General features: G+C 36.3%; 1 protein-coding gene across 2 annotated transcripts; it reads left to right on the top strand.

The window, feature by feature from the left end:
* The first annotated feature begins 1,693 nt into the window (after positions 1–1,693).
* LOC139132973 (ileal sodium/bile acid cotransporter-like) lies at positions 1,694–18,200 on the top strand. Of its 2 annotated transcripts, none has more exons than XM_070699308.1 (4): positions 1,694–1,807; positions 12,962–13,405; positions 14,817–15,027; positions 15,591–18,171. In XM_070699308.1, exons 2-4 carry the CDS (start codon positions 12,996–12,998, stop codon positions 16,116–16,118), a joined length of 1,149 nt encoding a protein of 382 aa, XP_070555409.1. In that variant the 5' UTR covers positions 1,694–1,807; positions 12,962–12,995; the 3' UTR covers positions 16,119–18,171. The 2 variants fall into 2 exon arrangements, with proteins under 2 accessions (XP_070555409.1, XP_070555410.1); XM_070699309.1 differs by lacking the exon at positions 1,694–1,807 and adding an exon at positions 9,754–9,935 and having other exon boundaries at positions 15,591–18,200.
* The last annotated feature ends 614 nt before the right edge of the window (positions 18,201–18,814 follow it).

Genomic DNA, 18,814 nt, shown 5'->3' on the forward strand with positions numbered 1-18,814 from the left:
AAAAAGCCTAGGTCAATCGGACAAGTGTTACAATTTTGCTTTCTGTGACACAAAGAATAACTGTGCTCTTTATTTAAAATATGGAAGAACATTTTAAGGTCAAGGGTGTATACGAGGTACAATAAGATGCAAAAACATAAATCTTCCTTAACCTAACATTGTTAGAACTGGAGTACGATCTGCCAGAAAATATTTCCACAGACTTTGTATCTTTTAATTACTTGTCCCTTCTTTTCAAAAGTGGCGGCATTAGCTGTTCTTGAATTTGCTTAATAAAGATTATCTGATCATGAAGATTAATGTGCCAGATAGTCGACAAATATGATGAATATACGTCGTCATATCCTCATTGGTATAGCAGCCCAGGATTTGTGCAAAAAAAAACACGTGATCTGTCCGCGGAGTTGAAGAGTACAGATATTTTCATGTTTCATCTACGTTATCGATTTTATGCTGATATGAAAATATGCAAGAATATTTTGAGATGGGTGAATATTTGTCAGTAAAACTATAATGTGGTCTTTGCATGTGATTTATCCCTTGTCGCATTTAGGTGCGTAAAGACAAAACATAAAAAGTATAGTACACTGCTGCAATTTGTTCGCTATATAATCTTGGTAGCGTGTGTTTGATAGATTAAATTTTGACCTGGTAGTTATAACCATTAAAAACTAGTAAAATTACTAGATTTGTGACACGATAAAAATGTATTATTGCAGACCATCTTGAACCATGCGTACTAGTAAGTGGTTGTAGTGGGCGTTCGGCCCTGCCAGAAAGCTATATATATATACTATTGTAAGTCAAAAGCTGAAATGCTGACTCATCATTTGATTAATGGACGTATCATCACATCTCCATATCTACGTATAACGCCAAGAATGTACTATGGGATCTGAAACGCTGTTTTTCACTAGATTGAGTGGTGTCTCGGGTTTGTTACATTCATCACCATCTCAATGAGTTTTAGGACTAATCTTTGACCTGTACTTCTTCTTGTAATAAATCTGCTTGACCTGGGGTATCCCTTACAAATGAAAAAAAAACAATTATATAAATGTATATATATATATATATATATATATATATATATATATATATATATATATATATTTATTTGTAATGTGGTTCAGTCGTGTTCCATTTATTCTTTCAATCCCGTTTTTACAGTAGAGACATCGATATACATTTCATGCATGCCACGCTCTCGTACTCATATGAAGGTCATGTAAGGGACGAACAGTGTTTGGACGAGAGAGATGGTAAACCTAACAGAGAGACCGCCCACAAATTGCAACAACAGCGCTTTTTGATGTATTAATTATCCCTAATGAACAAGTTCGAAAAACAACGAAACTAACGGAAAGCTATGAATCCTAATTTACGACCATTCGTCAAACGCGCATCTTTCCACATTTTTTCAAAAATGAACATATAAATACACCGGTTACATACATATACGTACGTACGTAGATATGAATACGTACCACGCTGTGTAATACATGCCAACTTTCGTTCAAGCACACAGACACAATAAACATTTGATCTTTACCGTATTGTGTGTTTCATCCACAAAACTTATTTTCGGTATGTAAATTGTTCGCCTCAGCCATTGTGTTCGTCATAGGTCAGTTTCTATTTTTAATCGGGTAAAGCGATTCGCATACATGCGCACAATACCGGTATTTCATTCAAAATGTACAGACTTTAAATTTACGTTTCACAGGCCGGCTTCCCACACTGATGTCCCTCTGAGCCTTCGATAAGCTAAAGAAAAGTGGTTGAATTCGGAGATTTGTGAAAATCGGTGAGTAGAAACTTCAGATACCAACTGAGAATGTTGAAACATAGTTTGAGATGTGAGAAATTCAAGTGTCTGAGAGTTTGGTTTTGTTTGATTATATCATGTAACCATAGGAAACTGCCGATTTCAACTCTGATACAGTAAGCTTAAAGCAATATTCATCTTCCAGCCATTGAGGCCTTAACTACATCTCAACATCATAAATATTATTCAAAAAATATTTTAATTTCAACGTAGCTAAATCAAAGATTTGTGTTGTCTACATTAAATTTAAATTTTATTGTTCATTTTAAATTTCCCATCGTATTGACTCAAAACCAACCTGTTTCAACAATATTTAAATTTGACAGGTCGATGAGTAAATTCTGCTTTGGATTCATAAGGTTTTGCCGGTATCCTTTTCCTGTCAAAATCAGTGGATCGTGAATGGATGTTTCTGAAATTATAAATATACACTATAAACCAATAATAGAAAATACTTTCTGAAATGATAAATATACACTATGAACCTATGATATGAATACTTTGTTTCAAACGTAATATGTATTTTTTTTATTGCATGATATCATCATCATATGCGTTACTTCACTAATATTCCTCTTACACAGCAACTTAGTGTGTTCTCTCTCTCTCTCTCTCTCTCTCTCTCTCTCTCTCTCTCTCTCTCTCTCTCTCTCTCTCTCTCTCTCTCTCTCTTCCAATAAGTCTTTAAATTCTAACCTAACCACATGCATGCATCACTTTCGAGTCGAACGTTACTGAATTTTATCATTTTAAGATGATCACTAAACCGGTTCGTAATTAAGGAAATCATACTTAATCCATATATTGCTGAATACAGTGACTTTTTAAAATGTAATTTGTGGCGTTTACTTCACATTTTCTTCAACTGCGCTGTATTTCTCTTAAAACAGGCGCTCTTTATGCCTCAAAAGGACAAGGAAGGAGCAACAGTTCGGCAAGCACCTTCTTTGTATCGAATATATTTAGCTTAATTCCGATTTATTGCCGAATGTTTATTTTTCCCGCGATGTAAATATGAAATGAATGTCAAAGTCGTAACTGCCAACAATATAAACTATGGGAAAAATTCTGAACATTGGCGGAATCATATCTGTAATTTTTTAATGAAAGAAGGTTCCGTATGCCTGAACCCGCTATGAAGCAACCTATACCTAGCTGGGTAAAACTTGTAATCAAAATTGTATTCTCTTAATATTTTTCTGAACTCTAAATAGAGACTGGTGTACAATTGTCAAATATTTTATCTCCCACTGTTTGCCATGTGGTAGTCATGGTGTTTGTATGACGTCACGCCTGGTTTGCAGTTTCCGCTTCTGCTGGATGACCAAGGCAAAAATAATAGCGGTGGGTGTCGAACAATAAGAGGATGACGCACATATGATTTTTTTCCTTTTGAAAGAAAAAGGTAACTCTTTACGATGTCGATATTGTCAGTAGGAAACTTTCTTCTACTCGGGTCCGTTTGGCAGAAAAAAACGAAAGAAGTTTATGAAAGATGCCAAAGTTACTAAAGACACTACGCAGTAGTGCCTGTCCTGAGATTTACCGTGAGATAGTTTGATGTGAAACTTCACTTTACGAATAATGCAACCCCTTTATAAATCCTAACATACGATTTTAGTTTCACTTAATTACATCATTCCTGAAAAAGGCAGCATTACTAGTAACATTAATGCCCAGATTATACGCCATAATTCCCCAATCATGTAGATAATTCTCGGACAGTAATTTGCTGCCAAGATACATTGGTAACACCTAGCAGATCTGACACTGTTACAAAAGACTTACTCGACCTTTTACATGTAAAACACATACCAAGTAAACTCTTTAAAAACCCTCCACCAAACGATAAGAAGCAATAACGCTGTAACTGACAGTCGTATTCTGTGCTGCATTGGTATCGCAACCAGCAATTCTACCAGCGCTAACATTTTAACTTTAACTTTAATTTTTTAACTTTTTATCTATTCATAAATTGCTGGCCATATCAATTTGCGACCTTAAAAGTGCTAAAATATGACACATCCTTTATGACATCATGGACACATTTTGATAAATGACAATACTGATTATTATAATATTAATATCAGTTAAGAGATCACTTGAGAGATCTAACTGATCGGAGAATTAAGATTAGAAACAGCATTTTGCAATGCAATGCAAAAGTTTATGATATGACTTTCAAAGTTGAGAAATGTTGCCGTCATTGTAATTGCATATGGCAACTAGGAGAAGTTCTGTTGTCCTTATAATAAGTGGCAATATATGGAATCTGGGTATGGAATCTAATTCAATTCAATGGTGTATGTAAGTGTATATATATATATATATATATATATATATATATATATATATATATATATATATATATATATATATATATATATATATATATACCATTGAATTTGAATCCTTTCACTTCATCTGTCAGGATGAATCAAACTTACTTAATTAATTGGACCAACTGTGTAAGACAATTAACATTCTGTTTCACTTCGAACGATCAAAGGGCGGTAAACATTGTGTATATATATATATATATATATATATATATATATATATATATAGAGAGAGAGAGAGAGAGAGAGAGAGAGAGAGGAGAGAGAGAGAGAGAGAGAGAGAGAGAGAGAGAGCGAGAGAGAGAGAGAAGAGAGTTCTGTATCGCCGAGGTAATAAATGACTTGAAGTAATTTGTGTTTATATATATATATATATATATATATATATATATATATATATATATATATATATATATATATATATATATATATATATATATATATATATATATATATATATATAATTGGACCAACTGTGTGGGCTTCTCAATTTACGGCATTGAAAAACTGTTTAAGTGGCTTGTTATACCATGTAGTAGAGAGCAGAGACAGGGTCAAATGGAAATTTTATTCTTATGAGTTTAAGTGATTGTAAACGCAAAACATGGAGTGTTTCTATGTTCAGCATGTTTTAATAATCACTAAGTATTCTCGAAAACTGATATATTCGTCTTTGTCTTCACTGCTTGTTTAGTTCATCTCATTTGACTTTAACAGAGAAACAACAACATTAAGTGTAAATTTTGAAACACTGACAGAGAGAGAGACGTTAGTATGGTTTAAAATAGTTCTCACGGTTTTCACTCTTCCAGTACCTGATTCTCGAATAAATTACTGTGCATCACATCGTTGATATTCCAAAAACGGACCTTCGTGCAATGCAAATCACTGTGATGTATTTATTGCTTGTTGTATACTCATTGCACATCCATAAGCTTACGTTTGGATTGAAATAGCTGCTACTCAGATCAGTTCTGTCGACCAGCCTTGCTATGGCAGAGAAAGCCAAATTTAACAGAAAAGTGATGAGCGCTTGAACTGTTCTGTCCCCTGTGTATTGTGCGAAGGATCACGTAATGTAAAACTCACACGTAAATATAGTAAAGCCTAAATTTGTGCTTTCGAGTCTGTAATATAAGTGATGACACTTTACGTGTATAGTCGCCCGACATGGTGGGGAAATTAAAGGAAGCTTTTTCCCTTACTTTATTCTTTCAAAATACCTAGTATACGCGACAAATAAGTTGTTTTCGTGTGTTACCCGTTTGGGTGACACATTTCTATATATTTGAAAGATAATATGTGACTTCCTGGTATTCATATCGTCGCTTATCATAATGTTTGGAATACCATTGACGGTATCATTACTCATCTGTGATCTCACAATATCGTATTACTGTGCATTTTTCGTGGAGTGTTTACATAATGCTCATATATCTGTATTCCTTTTTATTCAAGTAGCGCCAAAGCGCTGATAACAAGAGCAGTGAAATAGACGTTTGTCAACAAATGTTTTAGGTGCAGTATGTCATAAGATTGCACATTCAGTTTCACTTCGAACGATCAAAGGGCGGTAAAACATTGGTATATAAAGAGAGAGAGAGAGAGAGAGAGAGAGAGAGAGAGAGAGAGAGAGAGAGAGAGAGAGAGAGAGAGAGAGAGAGAGAGAGAGAGAGAGAGTATCTGTATCGCCGAGGTGATAAATTAAAATTAAGTAACACACAGACTTTTATGACACAGTGTGGCTAAAAGTAGACAAACTTCGATTTTAGAACGGACCAATGCCTTCGCGTGGTTTGGATTAACAGGCTTGTAATATGGCTATTGTATACTCCTTTATGTTTTCACATGTTTTCATTTTGTTTTGAAACATAATTGCGTTCGCTATTTAAACAGAGGAAACTTCCAAACCGCTCGTCGTGTCTACCCTGGACGTAGTCTAGGAACAGAAAGTTTAAGCATATCCAACTATAATGAATAGTTATTCGACTACGAGACATAACCGAAGAAAGTGAGTCAACTATAGATTGTGTGTAGCTGGGTCTAAAAGCCTTTTACTTCCGGTCGAATTAAATTATAATATAAAAATAACAGTGTAGTGACCTGCACTCCTTCTTTGTAGCTATCTAATTCGACATTACTTTTCACCTTGTCAACAGATCATACTTAAAATTACACGGAAATGTATGAACCAGCGAAACAATTTAGCAATAAAGCATAGAACTCTGATTAAGGTAGTATGCGCTTCGAAAGTGAAAGACTTAAACTTTTGCTCAAACTTTCCTCAAGGGATCTTTCAATCATTCTGTTTCATTATCATGAATAAAAATGGTGGGGCACTGTTCAAATTTTGGTACTAGAGAAACAAATTACTCAAGATTTACCGATATTTGAAATTCAAAATGGCCGCAATCTCTGTATTAACTCTAAGGAAAAAATTAAAAAATTTCGAATTTCGGAAAACCAAGCCAGTGAAAAGTTTTCTCACACCAAGAGCTTTAAAATGAGCCCCCACAAGTCAGTGGTATATTAGAAGAGATGTTTTGTAAAGTTTGAGAGTCCGAATATCTGTCCCCGATGCGCGTTAAAGTGTTAAGTGATTCACAAAACAAATGATGATAAACCAATGTCTACCATATTCTCACCATAAATCACCTGAACACGCTCTTCGTAATAATTTTTTTCTTAAACACGACTTTCTTTACATGGCCAAGTCATCAAATGACATGACGCTGTCTAGGCTTGATAGACCATGTCAACCCTATAACACTAAACTTAAACAACAACGACAGTTATTTCTTTGAATACTTACTTGTTTGAATTCTTACTTGACTACTGATAACCAGTTCGATTTTAAAGAAGGGCGACGACTCCCTCTATCTCCCTTGTGTTTCGGATGAAGAAAATGTAAAATATATTAATCCGGTTTGCTCAAACAGTTGTCACCTTCAAAGCGGCTGTCGTAGCGCCAGGGCCTGGAGGTCCTGAATGAAGGGCAACATAGATCACGAAAGACAACGAAGTAAAATTTGACAGACGACAGACACTTCCGAATACACAACAAATATTGCGAATTGCAAAGGAGATTGGTTATAATTCGTCCCTACGAGAGTGCTCCTAAACGATCAAACACTAAAGTTAAACGAAAAAGACGACGCTAGCAGTATAAGAAGTTATATAGCAAGTTTGCCATAAGCGTAAAAGAAAATAAAGTGGCTAAAACTCATGTAATTTGACAGGTGATGATCGAAATGTCAGCAAAATTGTGACGATGGAGGGTTGTTTCAGAAAGTCGGGACCGCAAAATGTATGACATAAATTGTATGAACAAACTTTCGGGGTTTAGCGCTGATGTAAACAGAACCGTAACTCATCGAGTAACGAACACTTTTCTTTGATAATTTCCACCGTTCCTTGCACTTTTGTGAATATTTGTGAAGTACTTTAGCAAATATTTACAGTTAATGGTGTAGCTCTCGGCATTTCACACTTGGCAGCTCTGTTTACCAGAGTTTGATCTGGTCCTTCCTGTAACCTTTTCGAACATCTTGTCAAAAAAGGTCAAGCATATCTCAGTGAAATCATATCCTTCTCGGTGATCTCAATGCAACATATAACACTTTTTTCCTGTCATAGGTGGGTCAGACAGGGGGACTCCCTATCCAAATTAGCAAAATAGACCTTTTCCCGGTTATCCCACAATGCATTGCAGTGACTTTATCAAACACCGTATATAAGCTCAAAACAGCGAAAACATGCTGATTTGTTTTGTACAACGGATCGTTATAGAAGAATGACACAAATTTGCAATACCAAATAATGTCCCGTGTATAATCTAACCATCAGCGACGAAAATATAGGTTAGGGTGTAATCTGTCATAGAGTTCTATGAGTAACGTACCCTGCGTGTACCCTATGGCTAAAAAGTTCTATGCGTAACGTACGCTTTGTATACCTTGGCGCGCACTGCATCATGGAACCGGTAAAAGAACTATAAGGCGGCGAAGAATCTGGCATAACATTACTATCAAGTGGACTCCCTATCTGACAGTAAATTCAACTTTTATAAGCATTAAGGTAGTTTAGATTCACTTACGTTAACAGCTCCGAAGAATGACATATAACAATATGAAATGTTTAACCTTCACCTTTTCAGATGGAAAAGATAAAATGAAAAACACACACGTATCTCTGACATTGAAAAACGTGGACATATTATAATCCACCTTATACGTAATATATTCCAGCTTCTCCTTGAAAGCTGATTCAAAGAAAGTTTTGTCCTCTTCAGATGTGAGGTGTTTCAGACACATTTTATAATTTTGACGCTTTGCTCATTATCTGGTTTAATAATCGGATGTATGTATCTCATACAGAAATATTTATAAAATGGTCAACTTCAAATTCAAGCCATCTTAATAAAATTCTAACATACATTGTGTTGAATAATAATAGGCAAAGGTGAATATGCAAAACCATTAATTAACAAAGATTTTCATAAAATCATTGACCCCTATCGATGACGGTAGCGAACTTTTGTACACCTGGAGAATCTCTGATAATGCCGAATAAAATGTTTGTTTTTGGGGGGTTTTTTTATAGAAATGGCTTATTTAATAAAGTTATAGTGAATGATGTCTACTTTTTCTGATCAGTTGATGAAGTAAATTAGCAAATAACCATTTACGCATACCTACGCTAATCTGTCCACAGTGGTTCATTAATGATGCTTAATGTTTAACTATCGTTTTCAATGGTTTGAGAAATTATGAAAACATATCACAAAAAATTGTGCTTTAATTGCACTTTGTTTCATTCCATAGACCCTATTCAATATTCGCTTAAGGTAGTATGGACTTCGAAAGTGCAAATTTTCCTCAAGGAATATTTCAACCATTTTTTTCGAAATCAATAAGATAATCGGGGTCACCGTGCAAATGTTGGTCTATTGGTTGTATTGGTTCTATTTGGTTCAAATTACTCAAGATTTACCGATATTTGAAGTTCAAAATGGCCGCCATCCCTGTGTTAACTCTATGGAGAAAAGAAATAAAATTTTCGATTTTTTAAAAACTAAGGCGGTTAAATGTTTTCTCACACAAACAGCTTGAAAATGAACCCCCACAAGTGGTAGATCAGAAAAGAATTGTCAAAGTTTGGAGGTCCGAATATCTGTCCCCGAGGCGCGTTCTACTTTAATGACCGCATTTCAACAGTCAATCTATATTTAGACATTTGTATACAAATGCTGGAGAGGGGTGCAATGTGGTGCCCGTCATTTCAGTGCGGACACTTGCTCATTAAAGCAAGCTTTGTTACTCCTGCCCTCCTTCTAGATATATTATGAAGACAATTGAAATAAAAGAGCGCCGTTTTCAATGGAATATGAAGAATGATTGTTATAAGTGTTATTTATCTCGCAAATGGTTGGCGCTGTGTGGGTTGATGTAACAGCTATTATAATAGTATGCCTGCTGAGTAACTTTTGGCCGACCATCTGTCCTAATATTTGACAGAAACTTTAAACCTGACAGGTGTTCGCTGTTAAGCGATATATTAGACATAGGTCTGTAATTTAGCTCTCTGTATCTATTGTACCTTGTCCAAGAGAGTGAATGTGTGACATTATCAGTTAGGTCACGGTCGACTACAATAACAATACGCAGGCATAACAGCTTAATGGGAGCAAAACTGTGTGGTAGCAACTCAGCGATGTCAACGTCACCATCGAGGACATAGTCCTTGGCACTTGGTGTAATATGATCTTGGTAAGAAACTTTATGTGTGTTTGAGGCACATAGACTGATATAGAGTTTGGGCTGTGAAACCGTTCTTAGGCTAAAAGAGATGTTCGTTTCTTATCCTATAAGTTTATTATAAATTCGATTCAGTGACGCGGTTTTTATATTTTTTCGTTTTTCATCGAGCTAACAAGATCTGACTTCTGACTTAAGAACAACAAAACATTATTTTTTTCTCGCATGAAATACTCTGGAGCGGGAGCATCTGTGTTTTCATCGCTCATCAGTATTGTTACACAAAGCGTGATTAAAAAGTAGGTTTTCTGTTCATAATTGTACAATGCGTATACGTAATATTACAGAAACTTTCACTATGCGTAGCTCACTGTCTAATTTTAAACGTAATCGATTCGCGCAGGAATGAGATACGAAACTTCTATTCTGATCTTTAGTGTGCTTTTGTGTATTGTTACCTTTGTTACACGGCCATTTTTGAAAGAGATTTTCACTGTGTTGGAATATAGGTAACCCTGTAGCCAAATGCAGCGCGAAAAAAATATATATATATACATATACATATATATATATATAATATATATATATATATATATATATATATATATATATATATATATATATATATATATATATATATATATATATTATATATATATATATAATACTTTGAAGTTTTTCGTGCATAGTTGATTTGGTCTTAACTATCACGATGTGAAGTGAAGACGTGAAGACATGAACTAGGTCACCATCACAAAGTTGTATTCATATTGTCGAAAGTTTTGTGATGATATCCCAGAAAATGCAAAATCCCTTCTGTGATGACAAGTGTAACAATGGGTAGGGCCATAGTAACTTTGTAAATAATCAAACAAATACTAGTCTCGCGTTAATCATGTGGATATACGTCATTCTAGCTTTTGCTTCCGACCAGCATATTCGATAGCAAGTGAGTAAACTTAAACGCGTACCTCCATAATAAAGATAACGCACGTAATCTATTTCAATATTGATATTGTAAAGATGAACAGCAATGAAGCAAAGATGAGACATAACATCATTTTCAAATACTTTTGAATTTTTTTTTTTTCATCTGGCCTTCACATCGTACAAAGACATTTTACCGTTGCTTGCTATTGAACGAACAATCGATAATTCGAGTTGAATCGGAGGTATGTGATATATTCTTTCAGCAAAATCATCTTCTTCTTGAGTGTATACCCGTATACAGTTCACCGAATGGAGCGCGGCTCCTAACTGATAACTACAGCTACCTGGATAAATTATTTGTGGCCAAATATGGACATCTCGGTCACTCAAATGATTAGCGACAGCATTCCCGGCTTTTACTTATTACAGTTATTCATATACTGTATCACTTCATACAATATTTAGACAATTTTGGGACCAATCCTGACGGGTGTAGCATGCTAGCAGGGTACGCTTACCCATTCCGGACACCTGGTACCACCACTTACTGTCAGTGGTTCAGGTTGGTCATACTTAAATTTGTAAATCACAAATGTCCCGTGGACCTTGTAATATATTACCTTGAATGGAAATGATTATTGGACCAGTTTAATGTCATATTGCACCCATCATAGACGCCACTGCAAGACAATAACAAGTTCATATTGACCATGTTGTATATAATCAATGAGGACGTTCTACATCCCAGGTTTCTGGCTATTCAATACTAAAGGGTAATTACTTTACATTACGTAACTCTAACCACAAGGTAGTTTCAAAGGTTATTTTACATATATCTTCAACGAGTAGCTAAAATAATAAAGTGGTATCTTTTGATAAATACAATGCTAGTATGGGTAACTTTTCCACACTTTCATGAAATTATTAGGGGTCCAAGTCCATATATAACTTTATATATACCATGCCTATAAATAAATTGTGCTTGATTTGGCAGAAGGACATACATTGTACTTTTAGCTGTTTGATATCGCCTGTTGTTGAAGTTTATCTTTCAGCAAGAGGGCAAGTCATTCAGAACATACTATTATCATGACAACTTCATCACCTTACTTCTCTATGTAAGTGTCTTTGATAAAATGCTTTGATCGCTGTTCACGTCGTGGTACTGGGTTTCCGGGAAAATTTGGGAAAAACGCGGGAAAATCAATACTGACTGTGGAGAGGGCTATCAAGTCACGCAACAGTGAAGTTTCTTTTGCTGCAAAACATGCAGACGTCGTGACGTCGTTCACTTCTGTCAATGTAACGGCATACATACATGCATGGCGGTAACAAATGCCTTGTAAACATGTTTTCAACACGATCTTTGTATCTGTTTCGGGTTTTCCTTTTTCAATTGACAAAATACAGACAACACAAAATATTGATATATGTTCACTAATGAAAATCTCCATGATATAAAACAGATATGGAAAATATATCCGTTGTGCACACATGTTTAGTTTTCATACCACCTGTAACATATGCGTAACAATATGTTTCAATACTCGTCACACTTAAGCTAATGAATAATTATTAGTATACTCAGGGGCCATGAACTCGACTAGTCCTATTAGACTATTTCCGTGGTCCCCACCAGATTATACAATACTGCAATGTTCTTTCTTTCTTTCTTTTTGACTTTGTACAACTTCAGTAAGACACCGTTTCTTTTCATTTTCATTACTGTATATACTGTGAAGCATCTGGTGAAATAAAGCATTCAACAAAGTGGCTTGCTGTAGCATATCCATGACTTCCTTTTAGTGTGTATTTTTCAAACATTCTACTGCTAGAAAGTGCAATTTTGTGCAATAAGTTACTATGGCAATTCATTACATTAACAAGTAAATATGGATGGTTTTACAAAGTACTCTATCAAATTGATGTATTCCTACAAACGAAAATATAAGGATAAAAAGTCACTTTTGGGTCATGAAAATGGCGTAGCGGAATTGAAACAACCCTCTCAAGGACATTTGTTGCCTGTCTGCCGATACCTTCCTCTTTACAGTTTCGATATCTGATGATGCCGCTTCCATATATGTCTTGGTACTTTGAATCAACAGGAGATTGTCGTGACATTGGACGAGTTTCATCAAAATGGCCGATACTTCAAATCTACCCACCGATAATTCAGTGAAGAATTTCACGTCGGAGAGTCTCGCGAACTTTACTGTGATGGATTCTACAGAATGCGTTACGTCTAGCTTTGACGTCACCATAGAGCGTCTTGACAGGATATTGTTTACGGTTACAGTTGTGTTGATCATGTTCAGCATGGGATGCGTCACAGAAGTTTCAAAATTGTGGGAGAACATTCGACGACCCTGGTGGCTTTTCATAAATGTGGTCGGACAGTTCTTCATCATGCCGCTTGTTGGCGCTGTCTTCATCGTTACATTGAACCTACCTCCTATGTACGCTGTGGGAACAATAGTGATTGCTTCCTGTCCCGGCGGTCCGTATGCAAATAATTTCAGTTATCTGACCCTTAGTGACGTTTCACTCAGGTAAGACGATCACGTAGAGGTATCTTAAAAACTAAAATACATGACTGGAGTAAAAGTTGTAGCGAAGACTCTAGAACAGGAAGCGTGAAAAATTTAAAGGAACATAATTGTAACTTTTGATAGTTTTAGTATTTTAGTTCATTATAGATAAGTCCACATCATTTTGGTTTTTTGTTTTAAAGGGAAGCAGTCGTCGGAACTGCGCTTTTGCGAGTTTCTTATTCACAAACAATGTATTTCGTGCACGTGATCTAGATGCATCTCATCATCATAGCTGTAATATTTAAATTATACGATGTAGATTATGACAGACATGTTTTAACTTTCATCAATCACCATCGTACCTTGGATACAGTGTTCACATATGTCCTTTGAGCGCGGTTCTGACGACTGTATCCCTTTAAGCATTTTTAAGTACAAAGGATCAGTCTGTCTAACACAATGCGTTGTATAATATATGAATAATGTCCTTGTTGACGAATGAATTCTGGTCCGGACCTGTTGCCAAAAAAGCCCATTGGGTTGTTACACATATACGGGATAACCATAGACCCTCGAGGATCTATGGGATAACTTTTCAAGTTAGGTAGCAGAAGAAGAAAGTATATTCTACAAACAGAACAAAAAGACCAAACACTTAATCAAAACCTACAGCTAATGGAGATGTAAACAACGACTCCTTCATGCGCCTGATGCGTATCGCTTATTGATGGGAGATGTTGATCTCTATACGGAGAAAACGAGAAGCAATCAAAGTGTACAATTAAATCTTCCAATTTTGACATCGCCTAATTTCGAAGCTATCATCCCAATCAGCAGCTTTTCAAATGCGACTCTCTAAGTTTTGATTTCGCGATTGATGTTCAATATTTTCTTAAATGTTTCTAATTTATTCTGGATATCGAAATCAAACTAATACATCATACTTGGTTAATCGAATTCAACGTGAGTCCCAAGGTGTGAGCACACATTCTCGTTCGCAGGCGCAGATCTTTCATTTTGATATTTTTGGAATTTTTGTTAAGTTATATAATCAGCAAAAGTATAGCCACATGCAGGCAGTGTACTGTTCATAATAAGATTTTCTTTCTGTCACTGGCATGATCTACGCTATCATTACAAGAATTGCCATTTCGGTTTTACCAAATATTTTGAAGTCTTGATTCGGTAAAATTAGTAAATTTATAATGAGACCGTCCATCCTGGACAGCTTTGTTAAATATAGCTCACCTGCCGAGTTGCTCAGGCTCATTATACATGATATTTACACGAGTCCTCTTTTCATGTTGGAACATCCTAAACTAGAAAAAGGAAATCTTGATCACAAGGAAGCAAAACGCAATCACCTTCTCCTAAACACCCTCTTATATTAAGTAGAGGTGTAAATGTCCTTCTCTTTCCTTACGTGCAGTATATCATTGACGGCGTGTTCGTCTGTCCTTGTAATTGGTGGATTGCCATTGATGCTGGCTCTCTATAGCCACACCTTTGTTGACGATGGCGGCGTTGTTCCCGTGTCTTACGACGTTTTGTGTGTGGCCTCCGTAAAGATAATAGTTCCAGCTGTATCAGGAGTGCTAATACGATGGAAATTGCCACGCCTCGCTTCCGTTATAGAGAAGGTATGAACCACCTATAATCATATCACATTGAGATCGGTCATTCTTATATTACCACAAACTAGCATTTTCACAATATATTCGTAAGCACGTGTTCATGTGTTCAATTGTAGGTATCTATACTCAGTATAGATGCCTACAATTGAACACATGAACACGTGCTTACTTGCACAACTGTCAATTTGCCCTACTTAAAGCACTTTAATAGTCTAGATAATAGGCCCTACCGTATTTAATAACATGTACTTGACACGAACAAGCTAATGTGGTATATTACATATGCAGGGGGGCACTGCTCACATTCACGGTGTACAGGATATAGTACTGTAGTAATAATAATATGATATCCAGTAACCCATGCCATGATCACTTTTGTGGTTTTGTGTTTCATCATTCAGTGAATCAGTGACGTTTTGCTGGCTAAAAATTACAGACACAGAGATACATCGATACAAATGATAATGATGCGATGATAATTGATTTGATAACCTGTTTATTAATTTCTATTCTGGAGGGGTACTTTGCCGACAGAATTAACATTTCAACATTTCGTAATTTATTTTCAGAGCGCCAGCATTGTTCCTTTCGGATTATTGACGTGGATAATCCAGAAATGTTTCTTTACAAGAGAGATATTTACATCTCCATGGCAGGTCTATGCCATCGCTGCCGTTTTCCCGATAATCGCTGTCTTTGTAGGATTTACTCTCTCCAGTCTGTTCTGTGTGGAATCAGAGAAGCGTCGTACTGTTGCTATAGAAACTGGCTGTCAAAATGTAGGCCTAGCTTCAGCTGTCATCACGGTGTCTGACGTGGAATCTGCGCATGAGTACCAGCTACTGGCTGTTCCTCTGTTGTACGGCGTTTTCCTGTTCTCGTACGCTATACTCATCATACCAACCTACAGGCTGATACAAATGAGACAGGACAAAAGCTGCGAAAAGGACGACATCGAAAAATTTTTCGATGACAGTAATGAGAACATCAGGAGCGATTCTGATAACAGTAAATATGGAAGCGTAGAGAAAATGCTACGCGGTCCTGTTAAGATGACAATGCTGCCACGAGAACCTAGACAACCAGAGTCGCGGTAATGCAGCTATGATAGCCGTCAAATATATGTCAAAATTGGTTTGAAGATCATCTTTTCCCGAGCATATTTGACAGACAGCTCTGATATCCAGTACCTCTGCAGTGCATCAGAAACTGGAACTCACCAGAGGTACGGTTGCGTCACGCACAACGTCAAATGAAACGTCAACTTTCCAGAGAAATACTGAACACAAGTCAGCACAGTTTAAACTATGATAGTACCAAGAATATATTTGACGTTAGCTGTCAAATTTTGTCTTTCTTGAAAAGAAATTTTAAGTTAACACGTTTTCCTGTTTTCCTGCGTAACACTGATGGATTTACAAAATAGAAGGTCGGACATTTAACGACTTTTGCGAATTAACATGTCGTCAATACGTAGCCGTGACCAGCATTGCAGATTAGACTGTGTGTACCTGTTAACATTGCTTTGAAAATTAAGGTATCTATAGATCCGGAACTTTTTACTTTATATTGCATTTACTAAAAGAAAAAGTACAAGCTTTTCACAAAAAATTTCCAATTTTGCATGGCTTTATTGCGCACGCGATGTAAATAGTTGAGGGTAATTTGGCAGATATGAAACAGCGTACATGGTATCAATGAAGATATGCATGCTTTCTTGGCTAGTCCGAAAGAAAATTTGCATAAATATAAATGTTAGTTTGAGTTTCTTTGAGTAGTGATGCCAATGTATTTGTATAGTATATGTCTAGAATTGCCATTTGCAAATGTAACAATTTAAACAGGTGTGAGCCTTACGCCATGCAACCTCGTTTTTCGATTTTGTGAATGACTAGTGATCATGCAGTTAAGTTGGAGAGTTCGTGAAACCCGGATGGTTTTACGTCTCTGAGTAAGAGATGGCCAATTAGATATTGGGACGGATGGTACAGGAAGAATGCCCACATGCTTGGTTTCGTTTTCCGAAATTCGGCACTCGTTCTGATTTATCATCACTTTTGTAATTTTTTGTAAAATTACTACACTTTACTGGTGATATTCATATGAATATTCATTTTTCAATAGCGACACAACAGCATACTTTTTGTCGAGTAATTTATGCTTGGCAAATTTTCCTTCATATTTTCACAAATCCCTCCCAAGTTCTAATGGTCGATCCCTTAACGCCAAGTATCAAGGTAGTGCGCCCCTCGAAATTGAAAGGCTTGAACTTCTGCTCAACTTTCAACAATTCTCTTCAAAAATCAAGAGTAAAACTCGATAGTTACCGTAGCCCGTGCGAATGCTGGTACTAGATAAAAATAAATTAACGTAAATATACCGATCATTGAAACTAAACTCGACGCCATCCATGTGCTAACTCAAGGGGAGCGGTTAAATTTTCGATTTTCACAAAAATAAGACACAAGCGGTGGACCAGAAAATTATTGTAAAGAGTTGAGAGTACCTGTCCCCGTGGTGCATTCTACCTTGAACTGGAAATAGACTAGCGTAGTGTATAAGACCTGTGGATTTATTTACTGAACATTACAGCTTCGTATCATTATGATGTTACGATATTATTGAATACTATGGGTTTTACCATCCTCACATATTTACACTGTTAGCCGATGAACCTTGATTCCGTACAAGGACAGTCAAGCAATGGACAGCTACAACCCGGACATTACCCATCCACTGTAGTTAGAGCACAAGGGAGACTGAAAGATTCGTCGCCAGAGGGCGCTCTCCACGCGCAGAGTTAGGGTTGTTTGCTGACTGTCCTGGAATCCTAGGATTGAACTGAAATTCAATTGACACCTGTTACCACATAGACTAACTGAAATAGGTAATTTTACACAGCCAAGACGTCGAAATATCGTAGCTCTTTCCGCAAAAATATTGCGAATTTCATTTAGTGATCCGATTTTCACTCGTTCTTTACATCTATCAGGTATCATCGAGGACAGCACCTCGAAATAAAACATTTGTCTATACATCACACCTATTACAATTGAAGTTTTTGTACGCTAGATTCAACTCGCTTCATTAGGTTTTGAGATGTTTATTTTACTGAAGAATTAAAATTCAATAAGAGCTGCTTCACAATGGAGATGCACGCACAGTGTATTTATCATTACATTCAATTTCTTTTGTTTCTCATTGACTTGAAAATCGATTGTATGTATGTATGTATGTATGTATGTATGTATGTATGTATGTATGTATGTGTGTGTGTGTGTGTGTGTGTGTCTATATGTGCGCGCGTGCGTGGGTAGCGGCTACGTGCAATATGTATGTATGTATGGATGAATGTATGGATGGATGGATGTCAGGTCACCAGAACCACGCCCTAATCTAGTCAGATGTGTAGTAAAACTTGCAAGGCCTGGTGTAACCCTCACCGTGACTATATCTTCATGGTAGATGAAATAACCTGACTGACAAAAGTAGGCGTGTCATTGAGGGCATACGTGATATCGCTTTTGTGGACCCTCTGCGTGCTCTCATTTTACATGCAGTAAGTCCAAGTTCTTTCTGAGCCATAACTGATTTTACCATTACTTTACAAACACTTTAAATACAATCTAACAAGACCTATAGAAATATGTATCTGCGGCCCACTTTTAGAGCACAGCATTTGATACCGTCGTTTGAGATGTGACTTATCGAATCACTCTATGACTGCTTAAATTAAACGACAACGAGGATACTCTACAATATGGAACCACTGTTTAATGGAACTATTATTTAT

Source organism: Ptychodera flava, chromosome 5 (assembly GCF_041260155.1).
Source record: "Ptychodera flava strain L36383 chromosome 5, AS_Pfla_20210202, whole genome shotgun sequence".
Lineage (NCBI taxonomy): Eukaryota > Metazoa > Hemichordata > Enteropneusta > Ptychoderidae > Ptychodera > Ptychodera flava.